The sequence below is a fragment of the Polyodon spathula genome, chromosome 12, assembly GCF_017654505.1.
Source record: "Polyodon spathula isolate WHYD16114869_AA chromosome 12, ASM1765450v1, whole genome shotgun sequence".
Classification (NCBI taxonomy): Eukaryota; Metazoa; Chordata; class Actinopteri; order Acipenseriformes; family Polyodontidae; genus Polyodon; species Polyodon spathula.
This window is the reverse complement of record NC_054545.1, coordinates 33,759,394-33,778,659: the sequence shown is the minus strand read 5'-3', so window position 1 is coordinate 33,778,659 and position 19,266 is coordinate 33,759,394. Positions and strand designations below refer to the sequence as shown.

General features: G+C 35.1%; 1 protein-coding gene across 2 annotated transcripts; it reads left to right on the top strand.

The window, feature by feature from the left end:
• Window positions 1-614: 614 nt before the first annotated feature.
• Window positions 615-15,715, top strand: LOC121324842 (PRELI domain-containing protein 2-like). 2 transcript variants are annotated; one of them, XM_041267056.1, is made up of 6 exons: window positions 615-815; window positions 4,280-4,337; window positions 5,833-5,906; window positions 6,841-7,001; window positions 11,493-11,598; window positions 14,994-15,410. In XM_041267056.1, exons 1-6 carry the CDS (start codon window positions 741-743, stop codon window positions 15,012-15,014), a joined length of 495 nt encoding a protein of 164 aa, XP_041122990.1. In that variant the 5' UTR covers window positions 615-740; the 3' UTR covers window positions 15,015-15,410. The 2 variants fall into 2 exon arrangements, with proteins under 2 accessions (XP_041122990.1, XP_041122989.1); XM_041267055.1 differs by lacking the exon at window positions 14,994-15,410 and adding an exon at window positions 15,424-15,715 and having other exon boundaries at window positions 618-815.
• The last annotated feature ends 3,551 nt before the right edge of the window (window positions 15,716-19,266 follow it).

The following is a 19,266-nucleotide window of genomic DNA, read 5'->3' as shown; positions in this document are numbered from 1 at the left end:
CATTTTCTTCATTAATGGCCTTTTCATAACACTAATCTATAAAGTCATTGCGTTTACATGCACACCACACAATAAGTGTGTTTTACTTTATTTATTTTAGCAATTTGCAGCTGTTATTTATTTATTTACCGACTTTCACTTGTCTCAGTTAAGTAGGGACAGCAGCACCCTCGCACTACGCTCCTAATGGTAACATTATATATATATATAATATATATATATATATATATATATATATATATATATATATATATATATATATTTTCTAATCGAAATCGCATACATATCAGCAAATGATAAACTTTAAACAGATATGACAGGTAGTACTGGAGTCAAAAATTACATTTTACATTTTATTAAAAATACAGACTTACCTGTACGTCCAGGAAGTACGTTTTCCGTAGCACCAACACTAACAAGTTTCTATTTATTTATTTATATTTTTTTGTAAAATAGTTCACAACTTATAAATAAGCCCTGGGAAATGAAAACAATGCACATGTTTCTATCGTTTATTTTATTGTCCTAAACTACAGTAATTCGCTACGCTTTTATTTGACTGCTCGTACTTACACTGTTCATTGTCCTCAAATGCACTAATAAAGTTATTCAATAAAGTTGACGAGCATGCTTCCTCTGCACCGGTTGGGTAAAGCGAATGGCACAGTTTCGTAACAAAGTTGCAAGCAGTTCTTCTTATTGAATATAATAAAATCGTTTCGTTTAAGTTCTCGAATAACATGGTAATCACGGTGGAAGTAAGGAAGTTATACAAATACCCATTTGAACGCGTTGTAAATATACACTTAAATAAGGTATGTCGCTGTTTGTTTAACTTATATTGTTCATTATATTATACGTGAACTGTGTCACGTCGATCTAAGCCAACTCATCTATACAGTAGTATGTTTGTTCATTATCACATTTTTGTGTGTGTGTGTGTTTTGGTAATGAATTATGTATTTAATAACTGTTTAATGTCCACGGTTATATAATGATATGTATTATTATTATTATTATTATTAGTCGTAGTCGTAGTTATGCATATTTTACCAGTTTAAGGATATGGACCAGGTTACTCCGACTCACTGAAGTTTGTATTAAATTACAGAATGCTACTTATTTATATGATATACATTTATATTTTTAAAACAGGAAGTTCACTGATGATATCTAGCATGTATTATTATTATTATTATTGAATTATGTTTTTATTATGGCTAAAGAGATGTTTCCGGTCAGTATGTTCTCCTGTAACGATTCCTTGTAACCTGAGATTAAAGACCTGCCCTGGATGCACAAAGTACAGCGGCAGTGCTGCGAATCATAACATAATAGAGTCGTTGGTTCAGTCCCAAAGGGGAGGAGACACTGCTGCTGTACCCTTGAGCAAGGTACTTTACCTAGACTGCTCCAGTAAAAACCCAACAGTATAAATGGGTAGTTATATGTAAAAATGTGATGTCTTGTAACAATTGTAAGTTGCCCAGATAAGGGCATCTGCTAATAAATAAATAATAATAATAATTAAAAATAATAATATAGGGCCTTAGCCAGCCATGAAAATCACAAAAATCACCCCCGCCTCTAAAGTTTTTATAACAGCAGAAAAAAAAGATATGAGGATATTATTATGTTTTTTATTTGAATATTTATTTATTTATTTATTGTGTGTGAATAAGTTACTATTAGAGAATTTTGAGTACCTGAGGTTCTGCATTTGCAGGACACTGTGTGGTTTTGTACAGAGCAAATAAATAGCTTTTTCTTTGCAAGATTCAAATTCAATATATAAGAAAAGCAGCAATGTCAGAATATTTGTTGTAGTGTAGATAGTATACTTAATTTTAAATCCTTCTGTATCAAACTTTGCATTGGATACCTTTCAAATATTGGGTTATTTTGAAGATTCTTCTGTTGACCTTGTCTGGGGAGCTGGCCTTAAATATTTATCAGACTTACTGCATCTCTGGGCCTCAGCTGCTTTCTTCAAGCTCAGAGCTGCTGGCTGTTCCCTTGACCAGGTGTGTCACACTGGGAGGTCAGAGGTTCTCCACAAGTGCTCCTAAACTTTGTAGGTTTTTTATTTCAGCAGATTGAATAGGCCTGGTTTAGCCATTGCGAGTTCTACACCACCTCTGCTCGGTAATCGGTGCTTTCTGTTGTTGTGTACAGGATAGTTCAGAAATGACTTGACCACTTCATAAATAAAGAATGTCTAAAGGGTTATAGACAGAGCAACAGTAGCCCATAGGGAACAGAAAGGAGTATTTGAAAAGGGAACTGTTGTGGTCACATTGTGTACAGAAATTCTACCAGATCTCAGTCTAACTGTGACCCTAATGAGCAAACCCAGACTGACCACCAAACTATTTTTGGCAGTATAGATTAAGTCATATTGCTATGAAAAATGTAATCTATGTAAAGTTTACTGTGTCTTTTATTCACTGAATTGAAAAAGCCCCAGAGAAAACATAAATACCAAGCTGTTTACCCTACAGAAATATTCTTACATAAAAATGCAAATTGTTCTGATGTTAACAAAGTAAATTGAAATCCTCCAAGCATAAAGTTAGAGTAAAAATACATCTAAATTCATAATCTATATTACATATTTGAATAACTAATAAAAGGTGCCCCATGGGGGCGCCAGAGTCCTTTGGTTCACGACACAGTCGTGGGGAAATCATTTGTTATTCTTCATGGATAAAAGGTTTGGTTTCTGAAAATAATGAAGAGAAATAAATCCTCTAATGTTACGATCATATGCAATTAAAAAATAACAGTATTGTGCCAGCAGGGGGAAAGGAACTCAAAAACCAATTGGTTGTTAACTTGCCACCCAGAAAGCACTGATACGGGGCCTGCTTATGTCACGTGAGATGGAATCTCATGACAATGTCGCTGCATCAGGCTTTGAATGGACATGATAAATAATTTCAAAGCTGTAGTGCCAAGCAGGGGGCCGCTGGTCAGATAATGTTACACACAATGAATGACTGTCGAATGCATTCCTGTGTAGAGTTCCAGTTTAGTAGACATGCCGGGTTCCTAATAAAGTGTCAGCCTGCCGCTCTGTCAAGCTGTCACCTATAAAACATGTATCTCTCCTGTCTCACCGTTTTATAACGTTATTGTATTGCTGGGACAAATATTCAAACAAATATTGTTGAAATGTATTGAGAGGTAAAAATGACTTTGTCAGAAATGTCAAATGTAATGTATATAGACTGGTGTATATAAATGTCAGTACAGGTTGTGGAATAAGTGCAATGTTTAAAAAAATTATATATATATATATATATATATATATATATATATATATATATATATATATATATATATATATATATATAGTATATGTTTGTATTTTTATTTTAATTGTGTTTTGATAGAGTTACAATAAATTAATCGAAGGCAGACCTTATTTTCAGACCTTAATTTTAAACTCCCATTGCACAGTGGTTTGAGTCATTCCAGCTTTTAGTCTGAGTTTAATTAACCACAGCATGCAGCATGACAATTAAGGCTCACAGAAAAATCTAGAATGGCTCAAACTGCTATGCAATGACTTCCAGCCTCTACTGTAATACAGTGCTGCACAGCTAAATTAAAAAGAATATCTGAATTTTCAATGACTATTCTCATGGCAGTACCAACTCTACTGCAGTGGCTTTCGGCTTGACGGTGCCATGTGTTTACACTAACCCTTCACTGCTGGAGGCCTGGGTTCATTCTCAGTCTAGGTATCAACAGTGTGTTTGTGGTCTCAATCACTTAGTGTACTGCAGTCCATTTCTGCTCGGTTTAACACAGTCGCCAGTCTCTGGTCTAGGACTGAACGTTGAAGACAGGATTGAGGTGCATTAGTGGATTTGCCTTGCTTCTCTGCAGTCTGTGCAAGCTTCTCAAACCTTTCCGGTGCACTAAAATCCACAGTTTAAAAGAATAACAAATCTGCAGTGGCAGCTTGTTTATTTTTAGAATTTACACATGTATTGTAAGATGATTTGTGAGTATGGATGATCACATTCCACAGTTGGCCATTTCACATCTATTGGAAGGCAGTTGAATTACATTAAGCTTCACAGTCTGAGAAATAAATTATTTAGCAATGTTGGCAGTGCACAGACTGTTCAATTATTTAGCATTTAAGTAGTCCGGCCACGTCCGACTCATTTTGTAACATTCAGAGATACATCACTTAATTTGATGTTTTATGAAAGAAAACATCAATTCCAGTTTAAGCTTGTTATAACACACATCATTTCTATTGCAGTATCCAACTCCCCTTGAGGAACATGTAACAGGAATTCAAACTGTAGATGAAAAAACAGGTATGTTTCTAAAATGTTGTATTGGATTGGTGAACATTGCCCCATTGTAGAACCCTTTGTTCCTTCAGTGGAAGTAATGAATACCAAAGTTATACTTTGTGGGATTTCTTCCCACTAATGTACTGCAGGGGTCTCCAATTAATTAATTGGACCAATTAAACTTCTAATAAGCACTTAATTGGTCCAACTATGTAATTTAGGGTCAGTTGGAACAAAAACCAGGAGGGACACCGGCCCTCCAGGACCAGGATTGGACACCCCTGATGTAATGTGTTTTGTCCATCCACTAGAGCAGGGTTTCCCTATCCTGGTCCAGGGCACACACTGTGTCTTCGGGTTTTCATTCCAACTGAGTGCTCAGTTACTTCATTAAATTCTTAATTGAACTATTCCTTAGCTTAATTAGATCTCTTATAATTGTTTTGAGTTTTTAAACAGTTGGAGATTTCAAGTTAACTCTACAATTTTATAAGTAACTTAAAATGGGAAATTCTTAGGAGCTGAGAACAATTATAAAGGTCTAGTTAAGCACATTATTATTCAATGAAGGGTTTAATGAAGTAATTGCAAATGTCTTTGGAATAAAAACCAGAAGACACAGTGGGTCCCCAGGACGCACTGTTTGTATACATTCTCTGCTAGTTTCTCACAAGCAGGAGCAGCTAATGTAAAATGGCAGAAGTCTAAAGGTTGAAGGACTATTGGTTGCTTGCTCTGGCCCTTCTCCTGTACATGTTCAACATGACATGATGATTATTATGCCAGTTACAGCTCAAAACCCAGTTTTGTTTGTTTTTATAATTAATAATTTACTGTCTTAACCACATTCACATCAACATCACCTTCCTGCAAGATTGTTTATTTTCGGTGGGCACAGACCAAATGTCTTTCTCTGTGCAGGTGTGACTCAGTTAGGTTTGTAGTTTATATCAGGAATTGCATTGTAGATTTAGCACAATGATTTTCATTTCAGCACACCGAATAGGCCGTGTTTTAGCCATTGTGAATTCTACACAACCTCTGCTGGGTAATCATTACTTTGTGTTATTGTATACAGAAGAGTTCAGAAATGACTTGACCGCTTCACAAATAAAGAATGTCTAAAGGGTCATAGACGTAGCAACAGTAGCCCATAGTATATAAAAGGAATATTTGAAAAGGGAGCTGTTGTGGTCACATGTACAGAAATGTTTTAATAGCATTTATATGATGTGATACACCAACCATACCACATGTTGCTACTAGTAAAGTGTGATACAGTATTTGTGTTGATACTGTTGTGCACTATTTTTCAACCATTCATATGAAGAATATGTACAAATATTATGACTAGTCTATAGATGTACTGTTAAATAGTATGCTGAGCATATGTATAATTCTGAAGATAAATGTCCAGGGAGTTCTTCCATATTAATGGTGTTCATTAAGATGCATTTCTGACCCTGAGTTGAGATTTTACCGGCTTTCAATGTCACTCATTTACGTGCTTCTGTAGACAACATCTCCGGAATTATTTATAGAAGGAAGATAGCAACTTGCAACAACGTGATTCCCAAGTTCTTGAGAAAGGTATGCCAACTTGTGTTTGTTGTTCTTTTACTGACTGTTTCCCCGTCTTTCTCTCTGTGTGTCACTCTTCAAAATGGTGCTTTGATTTGTGGTACAGTATGATTGGAAATGCCCTGCACCTATTTCACAGCATTCTGTAATACAGGGGGATTTAATATTCCACTCCAGAAAATGCCATTTTATTAATTCCAACCAGTCCTCATATATATATATATATATATACACACACACACACACACACACACACACACACACACACACACACACACACACACACACACACACATTTTTGATATGTTTAACATACCTTTGTCAAGGGCAAGTGTGTTTGAAAACAAACATTGGAGGGTATTTATAGGCTTTTTGGTGCCATGGTAACCACACATTTATTTCTCTTTAAATCTAATGTCTTTGTGATGCCATTCACTATGTAGCAAAAGATGTAATTATCTACTGTTCCTTTCTATTTAAACCTTCAGACATCATGGTATCAAGTGTATTTATCCATTTAGTTTCTTTTATTCTTCTATATTGTATATTATCTAATTACATTTTTTTTTCTAATACCACAAACTTGAGCTCCTCCATGGTGTGTTCTTTTTTTTTCTTTTTTCTTTTTTTTAAATATATTTGGTAATTGTTTCTGTATTCTTTTATATAATGATGTACCTGTCTCTCCTACAGATTTTATTTTATTACATTTTATGCAAAATATACCATATACAAGGTTGCTATCCTTTGTACTGTACTGCCAAAAATATAATATATATATATATATATAATATATATATATTATATCAGTTAATATCATATATAATCATTATATATATATATATATATATATATATATAGTATATATATATAGACTATCTACAATCATGTACATGTAATAACTGTCTCTTGTTTATACTGTAAATAATTTGATTGCTTGCAGATCAACTTCTTGAATGTTAATGATGTCCACATAGAAGAGGAGTCCTGGCTGGATATGAAACAAAGAATTCTGAATATCAAAAGCCGCTGCCTCACCTGGGCTCAGTACTCCACTTTTCATGAAGTGTCGGTCTTCAAGCAAAGTGTCGAAAACCCAAACTGGTGCGCTGTGTGTTGCTGTTCTTTTCATAGCTTGAATCAATGGATCCATATTATACGAGCATCATAACATTTCACTTTTATTATTGTTATCCAGTACTGCACAAGCAAAATAGGATCTGTCATTTTAATTAAAAAAAAAAAAAAAAAAAAAAGACTATTCTGGCATAAAAAGTTATGGAAACATCACAAGTTCTAAAAAAGAAAAAAATAATTGGCAAGAATCCTAAAGCTGAAGTGTACTGGACTGCTGCCTCTGTTGGAATTAAAACAATTGCATGTCTCTTTTAGGGTCTTAATTGAGAGTTGGCCCACTGAGCTGTGCCTGTCAGATATGATGTTCCCCAGAAAAATGCCTTCTCACTGAAAGGCTGAATCATAACTCTATAACCAGTCAGTAGTGTGATCAATAAAAGCAGTTATCTTTAGGCATTAATTGAATAGTTTAAACACCTGTACCCCTAGAATCAGCTATTTCCTTCACTTGCAGTGTTGATCCAAGGGCCATTCCATGAGCATTTGTTACATTGGGTAAGTCACCAATATGAAACTCCTAGGAAGCCAAAGACTTTTTCATATTCAGTCTTCTATGTATTGTGATGGACCCTTTCCCACAGGTGGGTTTGCAGATTTGCAATCTTCTATTGATCAAGAGCAGTGTGCCAAGAAGCATTGCTCAGGATGTTCCCTCCCCCAGACTGCAAGCTTGTTTATGCCTTGTTGAGATATACTGCTTTAACAATCGGGCACCTACAGCTAAAATTAGTTCTGTGAGAGAAGAGGCAGGACCAGAGAGGAAAAACAGGCATACTTGAAAGGATACTTTGTGTAATCTGCATATTTCTAATACTTCATATCTTACGTATTATGTTATTATGTGTGTTCTGAAAGGTTCTCCATTTGGCTTTTTGCTTAACGTGTTATTTGCCGTTCTTACTAACTATTCCAAAAGTAATTGCTGTAATGACTACTCAAGATTTCTTTTTTGAATAAGTAATTTTTTTTCGTCAGCAGCTGTTGCTGCAATAGTATGCATGGCAAATAATAAGCAAAGCAGAAACAGCAAGAATCATGCAGAACACCCATAATATGATACTTAACAATAAAGAAATTCCATTTTAGGACAGTGGACTGTAGGTATAAAGTTTCCCTTGAAAGCAGTTCAGAGAAGATTTAGTATGGGCCTGATTTCCTAGATTGATGGTACCTGATTATTTTAGGCTCTTGGGTGCAGGGCCTGTGCTTTTGTCCATCCTTATTTTTTTGCTAAAGCTTTTGTATATAATTGCACTTCATCTGTAGCCAGTAATAAACAGTGATGTCTTAATAGTCCTGGGCCTACTCAAGCAGTTGACAAACAGGAACCCCAGCTGTGAATTAGCTAGGATGTCTAAATTGGACTGTGCTTAAATCATTTCATAATCTCTAGTGCTCGTGTGTGGTGTTGATGCTGCAGTTATGAAGGTCAGCTATCTGAGATAATGATTCATGATACATTTGTTGTGGTATATTAAACTGTAGCCATTCTGACTATTACTCGGTGCTCAAAGGTCCTACTCTTAGCTGGAGAGCTGATCTGCAATTGCTGAAAAGCATCAACGTAAAAACAGAAAAGCCTCTGCAGTTATTAGACACTTATTAGACTTGCAGCAAGTAGATGATGAAGAGAAATCAGCTACTCTCAACTATTCAATATTTATGCAGTCGGCTTTCATTAATAGACTTCCTGAGGTAACACAGTCATCCTCATGATGCAGTCTCGCTGTCTTTGTACTGTAGGAATTGATTTTTGATCAGTAATCTCCATGAACGCTTTGTCTTTCCGATCTCCTTTGGTATGCAGGCAGACAACTCCTCTACAATGACAAGCTGGAGGAACAGCCTGCGTACTGCTGCATGTATTCCTGAGAGTGAAAAAAGGCATGCGTTGTAAAGTTAAAGGGCATTGCTAACAATAGTGAAGGGACCAAGTATAAAACCGAAAATTGAATTAAAGTAACACGGTGGAAGTAAGCTGTCGATTTGCTTTAAACACACAGATAAAGTCATTTTGTATCTGCCTGTTTTCAGCATTCTTAATTTTAGTCATCTCTAGATGGCAATTTAGCTCCATATTCAGCATATAATAAGTTCTGCTAGAATCTTTTTTCTGTGTGCCTTCTGCTTCTTTTTCATATACAAAAATCACCTCTCTGATCCAAAAGATGTGTGGTTTTGATTGCATAGTGTAGTGTTATGTTTTCCTGCCTTTGGTGTGAATGGGCCACATTGAAATGTTTTATATTCATCTAACAATGCAGGGAAGCATCATTCATGATATTTTTTATTTTGTATGTTAGATTCTGCTTGCCAAAAAAAAACCCTGGCCATGTAGATGTGCAGTTATAGTGTACGCTAACAGGAGTGTTCATCAACGTGTGAAGTATAACCAGGAAACCATTTTTAAAGGAAAAGCCATCCTTATGTTGTTAACTCGCAAATGACTCAAGTAATAGGCTGTAATTTTCTGGTTGTTTAAAACGACAGCAACAGTAAAGTTGTCAATGGGCTGCAGAGGCTGCTCCGAAGTGGTAGAAGCTCGTAGTACTACAGTATATTAATGGTGTTTTGAGGTGATAGAATCTCATAGTACTGTAGTATATTAATGGTGATGTGTCTGTGCAGTGATTTGCCAAAGATTAAACACAGCTGGTCTGTCAAAAAACAAACTAACAAACAAAAAGCAAGCATAATCTCATACTTCTGGTCCTCCTATATACATACTGTGCCTTGTTGTATGACAACATGCTTGATACTCTTAAGGTTAAGATTTGGAAGCAAATTATTGTAGGTCATTTTGGTAATATTGTTAGAGCTGACGTCATTTTGCAAAATCTCCACCCTGTTTGTACACTGATATTAATATTCTGATATCCCTTAAATTTATGTAATTTACTATATGTGAATAGAGAAATGTATTAAATGTCTGGGAGATATAATATTAGGCTCTAGTCACAAAGCTTCAGCTTATTAAGTTGTTTGATAGATTATGAAGTTTGATATACATACAACACATTATTTCATTCAGGGCTGGGGGTTCTGCTGGAGTGTTAAATACATATCTTTATACATTAAGGATTATATTGTGAGAGCACATGCTTTCATTTAACAGCTGCGGGGTACTGTAATGGACTTTATGTCCTTTGACTGGTTAGTGGATGATGTACACTTTCATAGTGCTCTCTAGAAATGTGTTATTTAATACAAAACCTGCTCATTGCAAACAACTGAATTTACATGTAATTATCAGCATGTGTTTCCACTTTAACGTCAATGCAGCTTTTAATATATACAATTTGGTATATTGCATTCTGTGCAGTTTTTTTTTTAACAGATTGTGAAGGAGGAAAAATAAGAACCCTAATTCTGAATGCATTTGATTGCAGTCAAAGTTCTTAGCAGTCCGTTCTGAGTACCTCCTGAATCATTCATTAGCTAGCTTGTCTTGTGCATTCCCTGGTGATGTTCAGAAAACCATGAGACAGATTTCCCACTTTACTGAAAACATAGAATGACTTCTCTCAATTATTAAACTAAAAAAAAAAAGTGATGCTGTGCTCACGCTTCATACTGATTTCATGTGGTCCTTTAACTCTTTATTACATTTGTTTTTCTCTTAAACGGATATTTATCTTGAATGAAGGGTGTTATAAATACAACTTAATCAGGCGACATGGTAAACCCAGCTGTTAATACAGGCTGGCTTACATAAGCTGTCTCAGTAGCATTCAAAACAACAGGATAGCTTGTTAAAAACATTCTTCTGAGGCGAAACAGAACAATACCCCCTCCCATTTAGAGTTGCATCAGCCTATTCTTGAATGTTGGATATTTGTTTATTCTTGATTATTTATGGTATTAATCTTTTTAAAATTGAGTTTTATGTTTCTTGCAGTTATCTAATGCTTTAGTTCTTTAAGTTAACAAGTAAAAAGGTGTATTTAAGTTGAAACTTGATTTAAGATGATGGAGATTATTGTGATAGTGTTAGCCAATAACTGAGAATTGAAAATTATCATCTTCAATGACATCTTCAATGACATTCAGGTGAAAGACATGAATTGTGAGTCAACGTGCTGTCCACCTAACCCCACTTAAAAAAGAAAACGGTTTTACTTGTAGTGCAGTATCCTTTCCAAAACATCATAAACTGATATTCAAAGAGCAAAACGCCAATAAAGAGATACATTCTCCTTTGGGCGCTCTTACTCCTCTAGAAAATATTGTCAGTGACAACAAGTGGGGATAAGGGCTCCCAGTGAACCCTCATATTCAGTCTCAGTGGTCCATTTAACATGCACCCACAAGACAAAAGTAGCTTGTTATAAACATAAGTGTCATTTTGTACTTGAACAGCTTTAATACATGGGTTTTAAAAGGGCCAGTCAGCAGTATTGCTTCTTTGTCATGCACATATATAATTACACACACTGTATGTGATTTACTTTTTTACAGGACTGAATTCCATCAGAAAGGGAGCGTCATTGTCACTGGCGCTGGGAAACTGAACCGGTTGTGTGAAGTGTTTGCTCAAGCGTTTTTTAACAAAGGAGTCAAAAAGGTAAGCCACTGATCAGGATTACGATGACAATAGTCATGAGGAAATGTGTCCAACTAAAAGATAACAGAAATCCTTTCTTTATGCAATCACCACCCACTGTTTATTCTTCATTTACTTTTTAGTAAGTAAAATATCCCATGATCAATTACAGCTGCCTAGAGACAGTGCACATTGAGTTATTGTTTTAATGTTTGATTTTCTTACTTGAAATCCATTACTTATGCTGTCTAGTAAAAATGTATCCTTTCCTTGTCACATTGCTTGAAAGTCTGGCCATACCAACCAAATAGACTACATGCTTTGACATAGCATCTAAATAGTTAGTACAGTTGTATTCTATGATTCTCTCAAGTTTCATTGCAGGTGGTGTCCAATGAACTTTGTCCGTTTCAGTGTCACCTTGTTTTTAACCTCTGGATGGATCAGTCATACAGTGTTTTTCAAGTTTGCAAACTGTTCGATCTGCCCTTGAATTAAGCTAGTGGGGAAGCTTTGTGTGCATTCACAAAAACTTGTTCTTAAGGAAGTGGTTATTTATTTATACAGTCTAGGTCATGTTCAGTTGAGTATTGTATTTGCCAGACCCAGAATAAGTGTTTATGTTATGTAAGCATACACATACTGCAGTAAGCCTAGAGTTGCAAGTAAAGAAAAACTGCTTTGCTTTTTTCTGTCAAAAAAAAAAAAAAAAAATGACATGTACACCCCTGGAATCTTAAGACTTGTTAATAATTACTAATATGCACTGGAGTACTTCTGTATAGCCTGTCTGTTTTCAAACCTTATCTGTTTACTGCTCTGTAGATTGAGATCTCGGTGTGTTAAATAGCAGTTTAATTAGGCCATGTGGAAGTTATTCATGTATACATAAGAGAGACTGAAGCTGTCCCGCAGTGGCATTCCTACTTAGGTAATTTTGAAATACTTATCACAAGTTCATATGAACATCTGTTTCTATGATCCATATTGATGAACAACCATAAGGATGAATTGCTATCAATAGTTAATAGTAGTGCTGGGACAAATATCCGAATATTCAAACAGATATATTTTGACATGTAATCGAATACAAAAATCGGATGTTCGTATTCGCTTGAAATTACAAAAATATCTAGCACTTTGTTTACTGCATCACCAGAAATTGCGTGACAGTTTAAAATGGCAAATGAAAAACAGCTCAGTGTGATATGTGAGATTTTATATATATATATATATATATATATATATATATATATATATATATAAAAAAAAAAAAACAAAAAATCAACACATCAACATTGTTGAGCCTCTATTTAAAGTTTTACACAGCAAAAAGTAAAGGTTATGCACTCGCACACATAGCAATCTTTATGGAAAGCCATCTGGGTCAAAAACCCATTGTGTTGCTTTAGAGCAAGTCAGAATTTCATGGGTCAGAAAAAAGGCAAGCACGCCATTCTGAAATGCCTCACGTAAACAGTGCCCAACTTGCTGGAAATGTTGTGTAGTGATTTTTATATAGATTGTATATATTGTAGATTTTTTGTTGCCACCTTCTGTTACATGGACTGTAATAAGAGAACCAAAATGTTATTTTCACCTTCATTTTGCAGCATTATTTACACATTTGTTGTATTTGAACTGTTTAAAGTTAAATTTCAGTTTTTGTTTGCTTGTTCAACTACAAAAAGGCACAAGTAAACCTCATGTTTTTACTTAAGGATAGAGTTAGAATTAGTTAACATTAGATATTTCAGTTCCCAATGCAGAGCTGCTTGTGTAGGTCATTGCTTTCAGCTTTTTAGATATAAGCACTGCATTTATAGTGATTGTGGGGTATTGTCTTGATAACTGTTGCAGTTATTTTGTTCTGAAATAATGTACATTGCAAAACCAGACTCCTCTGGGATTGTGGCTATTTGTCTTATTCAATTTAAACGTGCTAGACACTCTTCACAGGATAGGAAGCAAAGTACTGTAATTTAAACTGCCCTAGCCATCCTTTTGATACGATTGAAGATAATTGTGTCTTCGCTCTCAAGTTTGAAGTGGTTACTTTTTTTTAAATTTGTCAAACAATATCACTGGAGGTATTTTGTGTCATGGGAAGGTGAAGATTTTTTTTTTCTCTTCTAATCCAATGAGCCAAGCTTCATTTCTTTGAAGGCTGAGGGTAGTATTTTACTGTATATTCAGTTCTCTGTAGCATGCTATCAGGGGACTGGGTATGTAGTATTATATATTCGATTCCCTGCAGCGTGCTATCGGGGGGCTGGGTATGTAGTATTATATATTTGATTCCCAGCAGCATGCTATCAGGGCGCTGGGTATGTAGTTATGTATATTCGATTCCCTGTAGCATGCTATCAGGGGGCTGGATATGTAGTATTGTATATTCAATTCCCTGTAACATGCTATCAGGGGGTTGGGTATGTAGTATTGTATATTTGATTTCCTGCAGCATGCTATCAGGGGGTTGGGTATGTAGTTATGTATATTCGATTCCCTGTAGCATGCTATCAGGGGGTTGGGTATGTAGTATTGTATATTCGATTCCCTGTAGCATGCTATCAGGGGGTTGGGTATGTAGTATTGTATATTTGATTTCCTGCAGCATGCTATCAGGGGGTTGGGTATGTAGTTATGTATATTCGATTCCCTGTAGCATGCTATCAGGGGGTTGGGTATGTAGTATTGTATATTCGATTCCCTGTAGCATGCTATCAGGGGGTTGGGTATGTAGTATTGTATATTTGATTTCCTGCAGCATGCTATCAGGGGGTTGGGTATGTAGTATTGTATATTCGATTTCCTGCAGCAGGCTATCAGGGGGTTGGGTATGCAGTATTGTATATTCAATTCCCAGTAGCATGCAATCAGGGGGTTGGGTATGCAGTATTGTATATTTGATTTCCTGCAGCAAGCTATCGTGCTGCTGTGGAGTATAATTGGGTTGTAAAGAACTCCACTAAAGCTCATTGATAGCTTGGGCCATTCATAAAAGCTTTTAAGGAATACTGATATGGAGGTGGACAGATTAATAAGATTAATAATTTTAACTGCATCTTTGTCACATAGGTAGTGTAAATTGAAGCTCCCTTAAGCTTAGTCCTGCTGGAGTGTGGCAGTGTTTCAACTTTATTTGAAAGAAAGCATACTGATGATTTTAATTATTATTTTTATTGATTTCATCATTCTTTGCTTAAGGTACCCTGTGATGATTCAACCTGCCCTTTTAATAACCTTTAATCCCCTTTAATGTTGTTTTTTATGCTTTATTTTTTATCTAATGGTTTTGCCTTAATACCAAAAGAAAAACTCAAATGAAAGAGATCAGTCATCCCTTAAGCATAATCAACAGTAGATTTTTAAAGAGGTGTAACTTTTTTTTTTTTCTTTTTTGCTTTCATGTTCAGTGGAATTGTTTGACAAAGTGAAGACTCCTCTGAAAAACCATAAGTAAACAAATTGACAGTAGTTATAGTTATTGACTTTCAGTTCTATACTATTTTTTAATGACTATATATAGATGCCTGCTGTATAACATGACACACTTTTGTTTGGGCTCTTATCTGACTACAAAATTAATTTGAATATTGTCGCTGTAATCATTCCCCTTTTGAGAAGTTTTAGTTTCCCTTTATTTGTATTGCCATTTGTGATTTTTGCATAGCACAACCTTGTAAAGCAAATGGTATCCAGTAATTACTCTTCAGTAAGTCCTTCAATGTCTATACTGCATTTTATTAACACAGTGCAGATGCATTGCCTCCAAAGGGACCTTTGGATGAGATTGACTCCTGAAATGTAAAATGCTTTCAGTGCCTTATTGCTTCTCTCTTGCAGAGTGTGAATATAATGGAGACCATTCTAGAACAAAGATGCGGACATCCCTTCTTGTAACAGCATTCCTGTTGGATGTATATCTTCTGCTTACCAGCAATAGCAGCAATAAGAAGAGAATGTGGTCTTTTACAGAATAGGATGATACCTGTCAGACAAGTGCATTTGAAATGGACAGCTGCAATTCACTATGTTTCAATAGAACTTTACACATCCTGTTTCCTCAGGTTAACTTGTACAGGATTCATTTTTATTTATGGTCAAGCATGCATTTACAGTAAATAGTACAATGTATGTATGGATTCATAAGTATAATATATATATATAGATATATATAATTATATATATATATATATATATATATATATATATATATATATATGTTAGTGGTAATCACAATGTTTGTTGTGCAAGTTCAACACATACGATAGCTCGAAACATATTAATAGTGTAAGTGCAACAATATTAAAGGAAAACTTATAGCATCTTCATTTTTAATGTTAGTGTTCTTACCTGTTTAATATGTTAATATTAGTTGCGTTCTCTGTCATTCCCAGTTGCTGTGCTAAGTCTGTGCTTACATCATGATTTACCAGGATTACTAATTGGCCATTTTCTCGTCTGAAACTCTGATTGTGTTACTAACTCACAGTTGCAGAGAGGGCTGTAATTATAGCTGTACATCGAATGGTCATTTTAGCTTTTTTGGTGGATGAATGATCCAAGCAGAAATAAAAATAAATAAAAAAAAAAAACTATTGAGAATGATGCAGAACACACATATGATATTAAACAGGTAAGAAATGAAACATTAAACAAAACAAATCCTTTCAGTACTTTTTTTGGCATGCTAATTCTTTATGAACACAGTTCCATATTTATAATCCAAATATCTGGTTTTGTGCATGTAACTCAGATTTACTCTCCAAGAAGAGACCATTCAACATCTTGCGGACACTCAGAGAATACAGTTGTCGTCCGCATCAGTACGGCACAAGAGCTGCAGTTTTTTTTTTAATACTGGAATATTATATTTTGCAGTGCACTGTGAAATTTTACCCACCATTCATAACCATGTATTGTAAGAGCATGCTGCTGTAGTTAACCAGTTATTGCCGTGTTCTAAAATGGCTGTGGAAGCCTTGAAATAATAAAGTGCTACTCAAATTTTTTAAAAAACACAACATGTTCATTTGAAAACAAAACAACTGCATTGATACATTAAGATTTAGTTCAGTCATTTACCTGTCATGCACATCTAATCACTATGTAGGCCCTACATTTGCAGTTTTGAATGAAAACAAAAGGTAAAATTTGGTATTTCTAAAATGGACAGAATCTTAGTATATGAGGACGCTATAGCAAAACCCTTCTCATCCAAAAAGTGGTGAAAGTGAATGTAAGTCCTTGTCTTTCACACTCAAAGAGATAACGGGCCATATGGAGTAAAATAAGTGTGCTAAAAACAGACTTACAGTCCTATTGTCTTTTTTTTAATAATAATAATTTTTATATAGTGTATTTCATAGTTGACCACCATCACAAAGCACTTTACAAGATACAAGACTAGGGTGTGTGAACTATGCGTCAGCTGCAGAGTCACTTACAACAACGTCTCACCCAAAAGATGGAGTACAAGGAGGTTAAGTGACTTGCTGAGGGTCACACAGTGAGTCTGTGGCTGAGCTGGGATTTGAACCGGGGAACTCCTGGTTGGAAGCCTGTTTCTTTAACCACTGGATCACACAGACTCCTTTTTTTTTTAACTCTTTCACCTCTGAAAAACAATTTTTTAGTATGCCTTTAGTGCTCCCAGGTGCCAATACCCAACATTACTTTAAACCCTCATAGCTATTGCAAAGTGTGTGTATACTCCTGCAGATGGATTAAAGCATTAAAATCATTGGACTGCTGAGGCTTGAACAGTGTCTCAAAATGACTGAATACTGTGGGTTCATAGTCACATTAAACAACAAATGCAACGGTACAGTATTGTTGTGGCTTGCTTCATCTGTACCGTTTGAATGTCTTCAGTCGAGCGTTTGTCCTGTTCTTTAACATTTTTAATCATCAGTGAACTAAAATTTTAGGGCTTTTATCCTTGCCTAATCATTGAACTTGCATGTCAGGAAAAAAAAAAAAAGAAAAACTAGGTTACCATTCTGTGCCTGTGCAAACTGTCAAGATACCCAGACAGCTGTCTAAGTGTAAGGCATGTATGCACTAACCTATAAATAGGAGGTTGGCATGGGGCTAGAAGCTTTTTCAACCTGAAGCCTTTTAGCTCACTTTTAAAAAGCTTTACTCCTACTTATCTTTCCATTTCCTTTGCTCCTTACCAGTATTTTATTACAGTTTCGGAGGATCGTCTCATAATTTCCGCTGAGTGTGTCTGTTTGGGGACTGGGAGGATACCACAGTCCTTATAATAGGTTGAATGGGAAAATAGGAGGTATAATAACTATATAAGAGGTATATATATATATATATATATATATATATATATATATAGATATATATATAGATAGATAGATAGATATTCCAACTGATGCTTTTTATGGATATTTCAATCTAGTTTTCTTCATCTTTGTTCCTTTATATAAAATGCAAGTGCATGAACCCTTTCCCATTTTTTGATTGCAAAGATTGAACCTTTTAATTGGAATTTTAATAAGACTGCTAGTTACGTTTATCACTTGTCTCTTTGAAATGTGAGGAGTTGTTATTTGATGTGTACATGCATTGGTTATTACTGTGATTATTTGAACTTTCTGTCAACTGTATGTTTGAAAGCAAGTGTATTGGAATAATTCTGTCTCGGCGCTGTCCCCACTCTCATGTTTTGCCAAATGAGATTGATGTGGTAAGGAGTTTTTTTTATTTTTTTTATTATTATTTTAATGAAAAATATAAAGACGGCATCAATACTTGTCTATATTTCATCAACAGCACAGTGAAACATAATGGCTCTGGCCTGAATACAAACTGATATTTTTTTTTTGAGGATGCATAGATTGTTCCTGTCTCAAACTACATTGTAGTGCTAGCTTTTAATGCATCGACTGTGCGGTGTCCGCCAAGAGAAATCAAACAAGACTTGTCAAGAAGACAAAAGATGATCCCTGTAGGACTTTTTTTTTTAAATATGATAATATTAATGAAAGCCAAACCCCCCAGTGAAGCCATTTGCAGGGAAAAGAAGAAAGGCAACAACATAGCCAGCACCACCATGGCTATATTATCTTCTACAGAGGCTTTGCACCGCACCAAGGTGCATGTAGGTTACATGGAACAGAATGTGCTTTAACGGAGGCAATTATAATATGCCTGGAATTAATTACACCGTGTAACAATTTTTTTTATACTGTATTTACAGTATAATCGTAAATCTTAAAAAACTACTCACTTCTAAATCTTTTGTAGTCATTTTTGTATTACTTTAGTATAAATACATGTTAATTTGGATTCATATGTTGTTTTTTTCTGACTTTATGTGAACGAAAAGACACACATTTGCCAGTTTTCCCATTGGAAATAGTGATATTTTGAACTATCACTGTCCTGGTCACAAAAGCAAAGTTTGTGGGGAATAATAGCCATTTTTCTATACTTTTGAGGCATAAGCAATCAGGAAATAACACTTACTACCCAGGAACAAAAATTGTGTTACATTGTGTTATCTAACACATCTGGGTTTAAAAAAAAAAAAAGTGAAAATGCTGGTGTGTTTTATATGTAGTTGGAAGTTACAGATATAAGTAACCCCCAAATCTATACAATATATGGTTTATATAAGTGAGTTTCAACTGTTTCTCAAGTATGCCCCCCAGTATTTGGTTCCTCTTT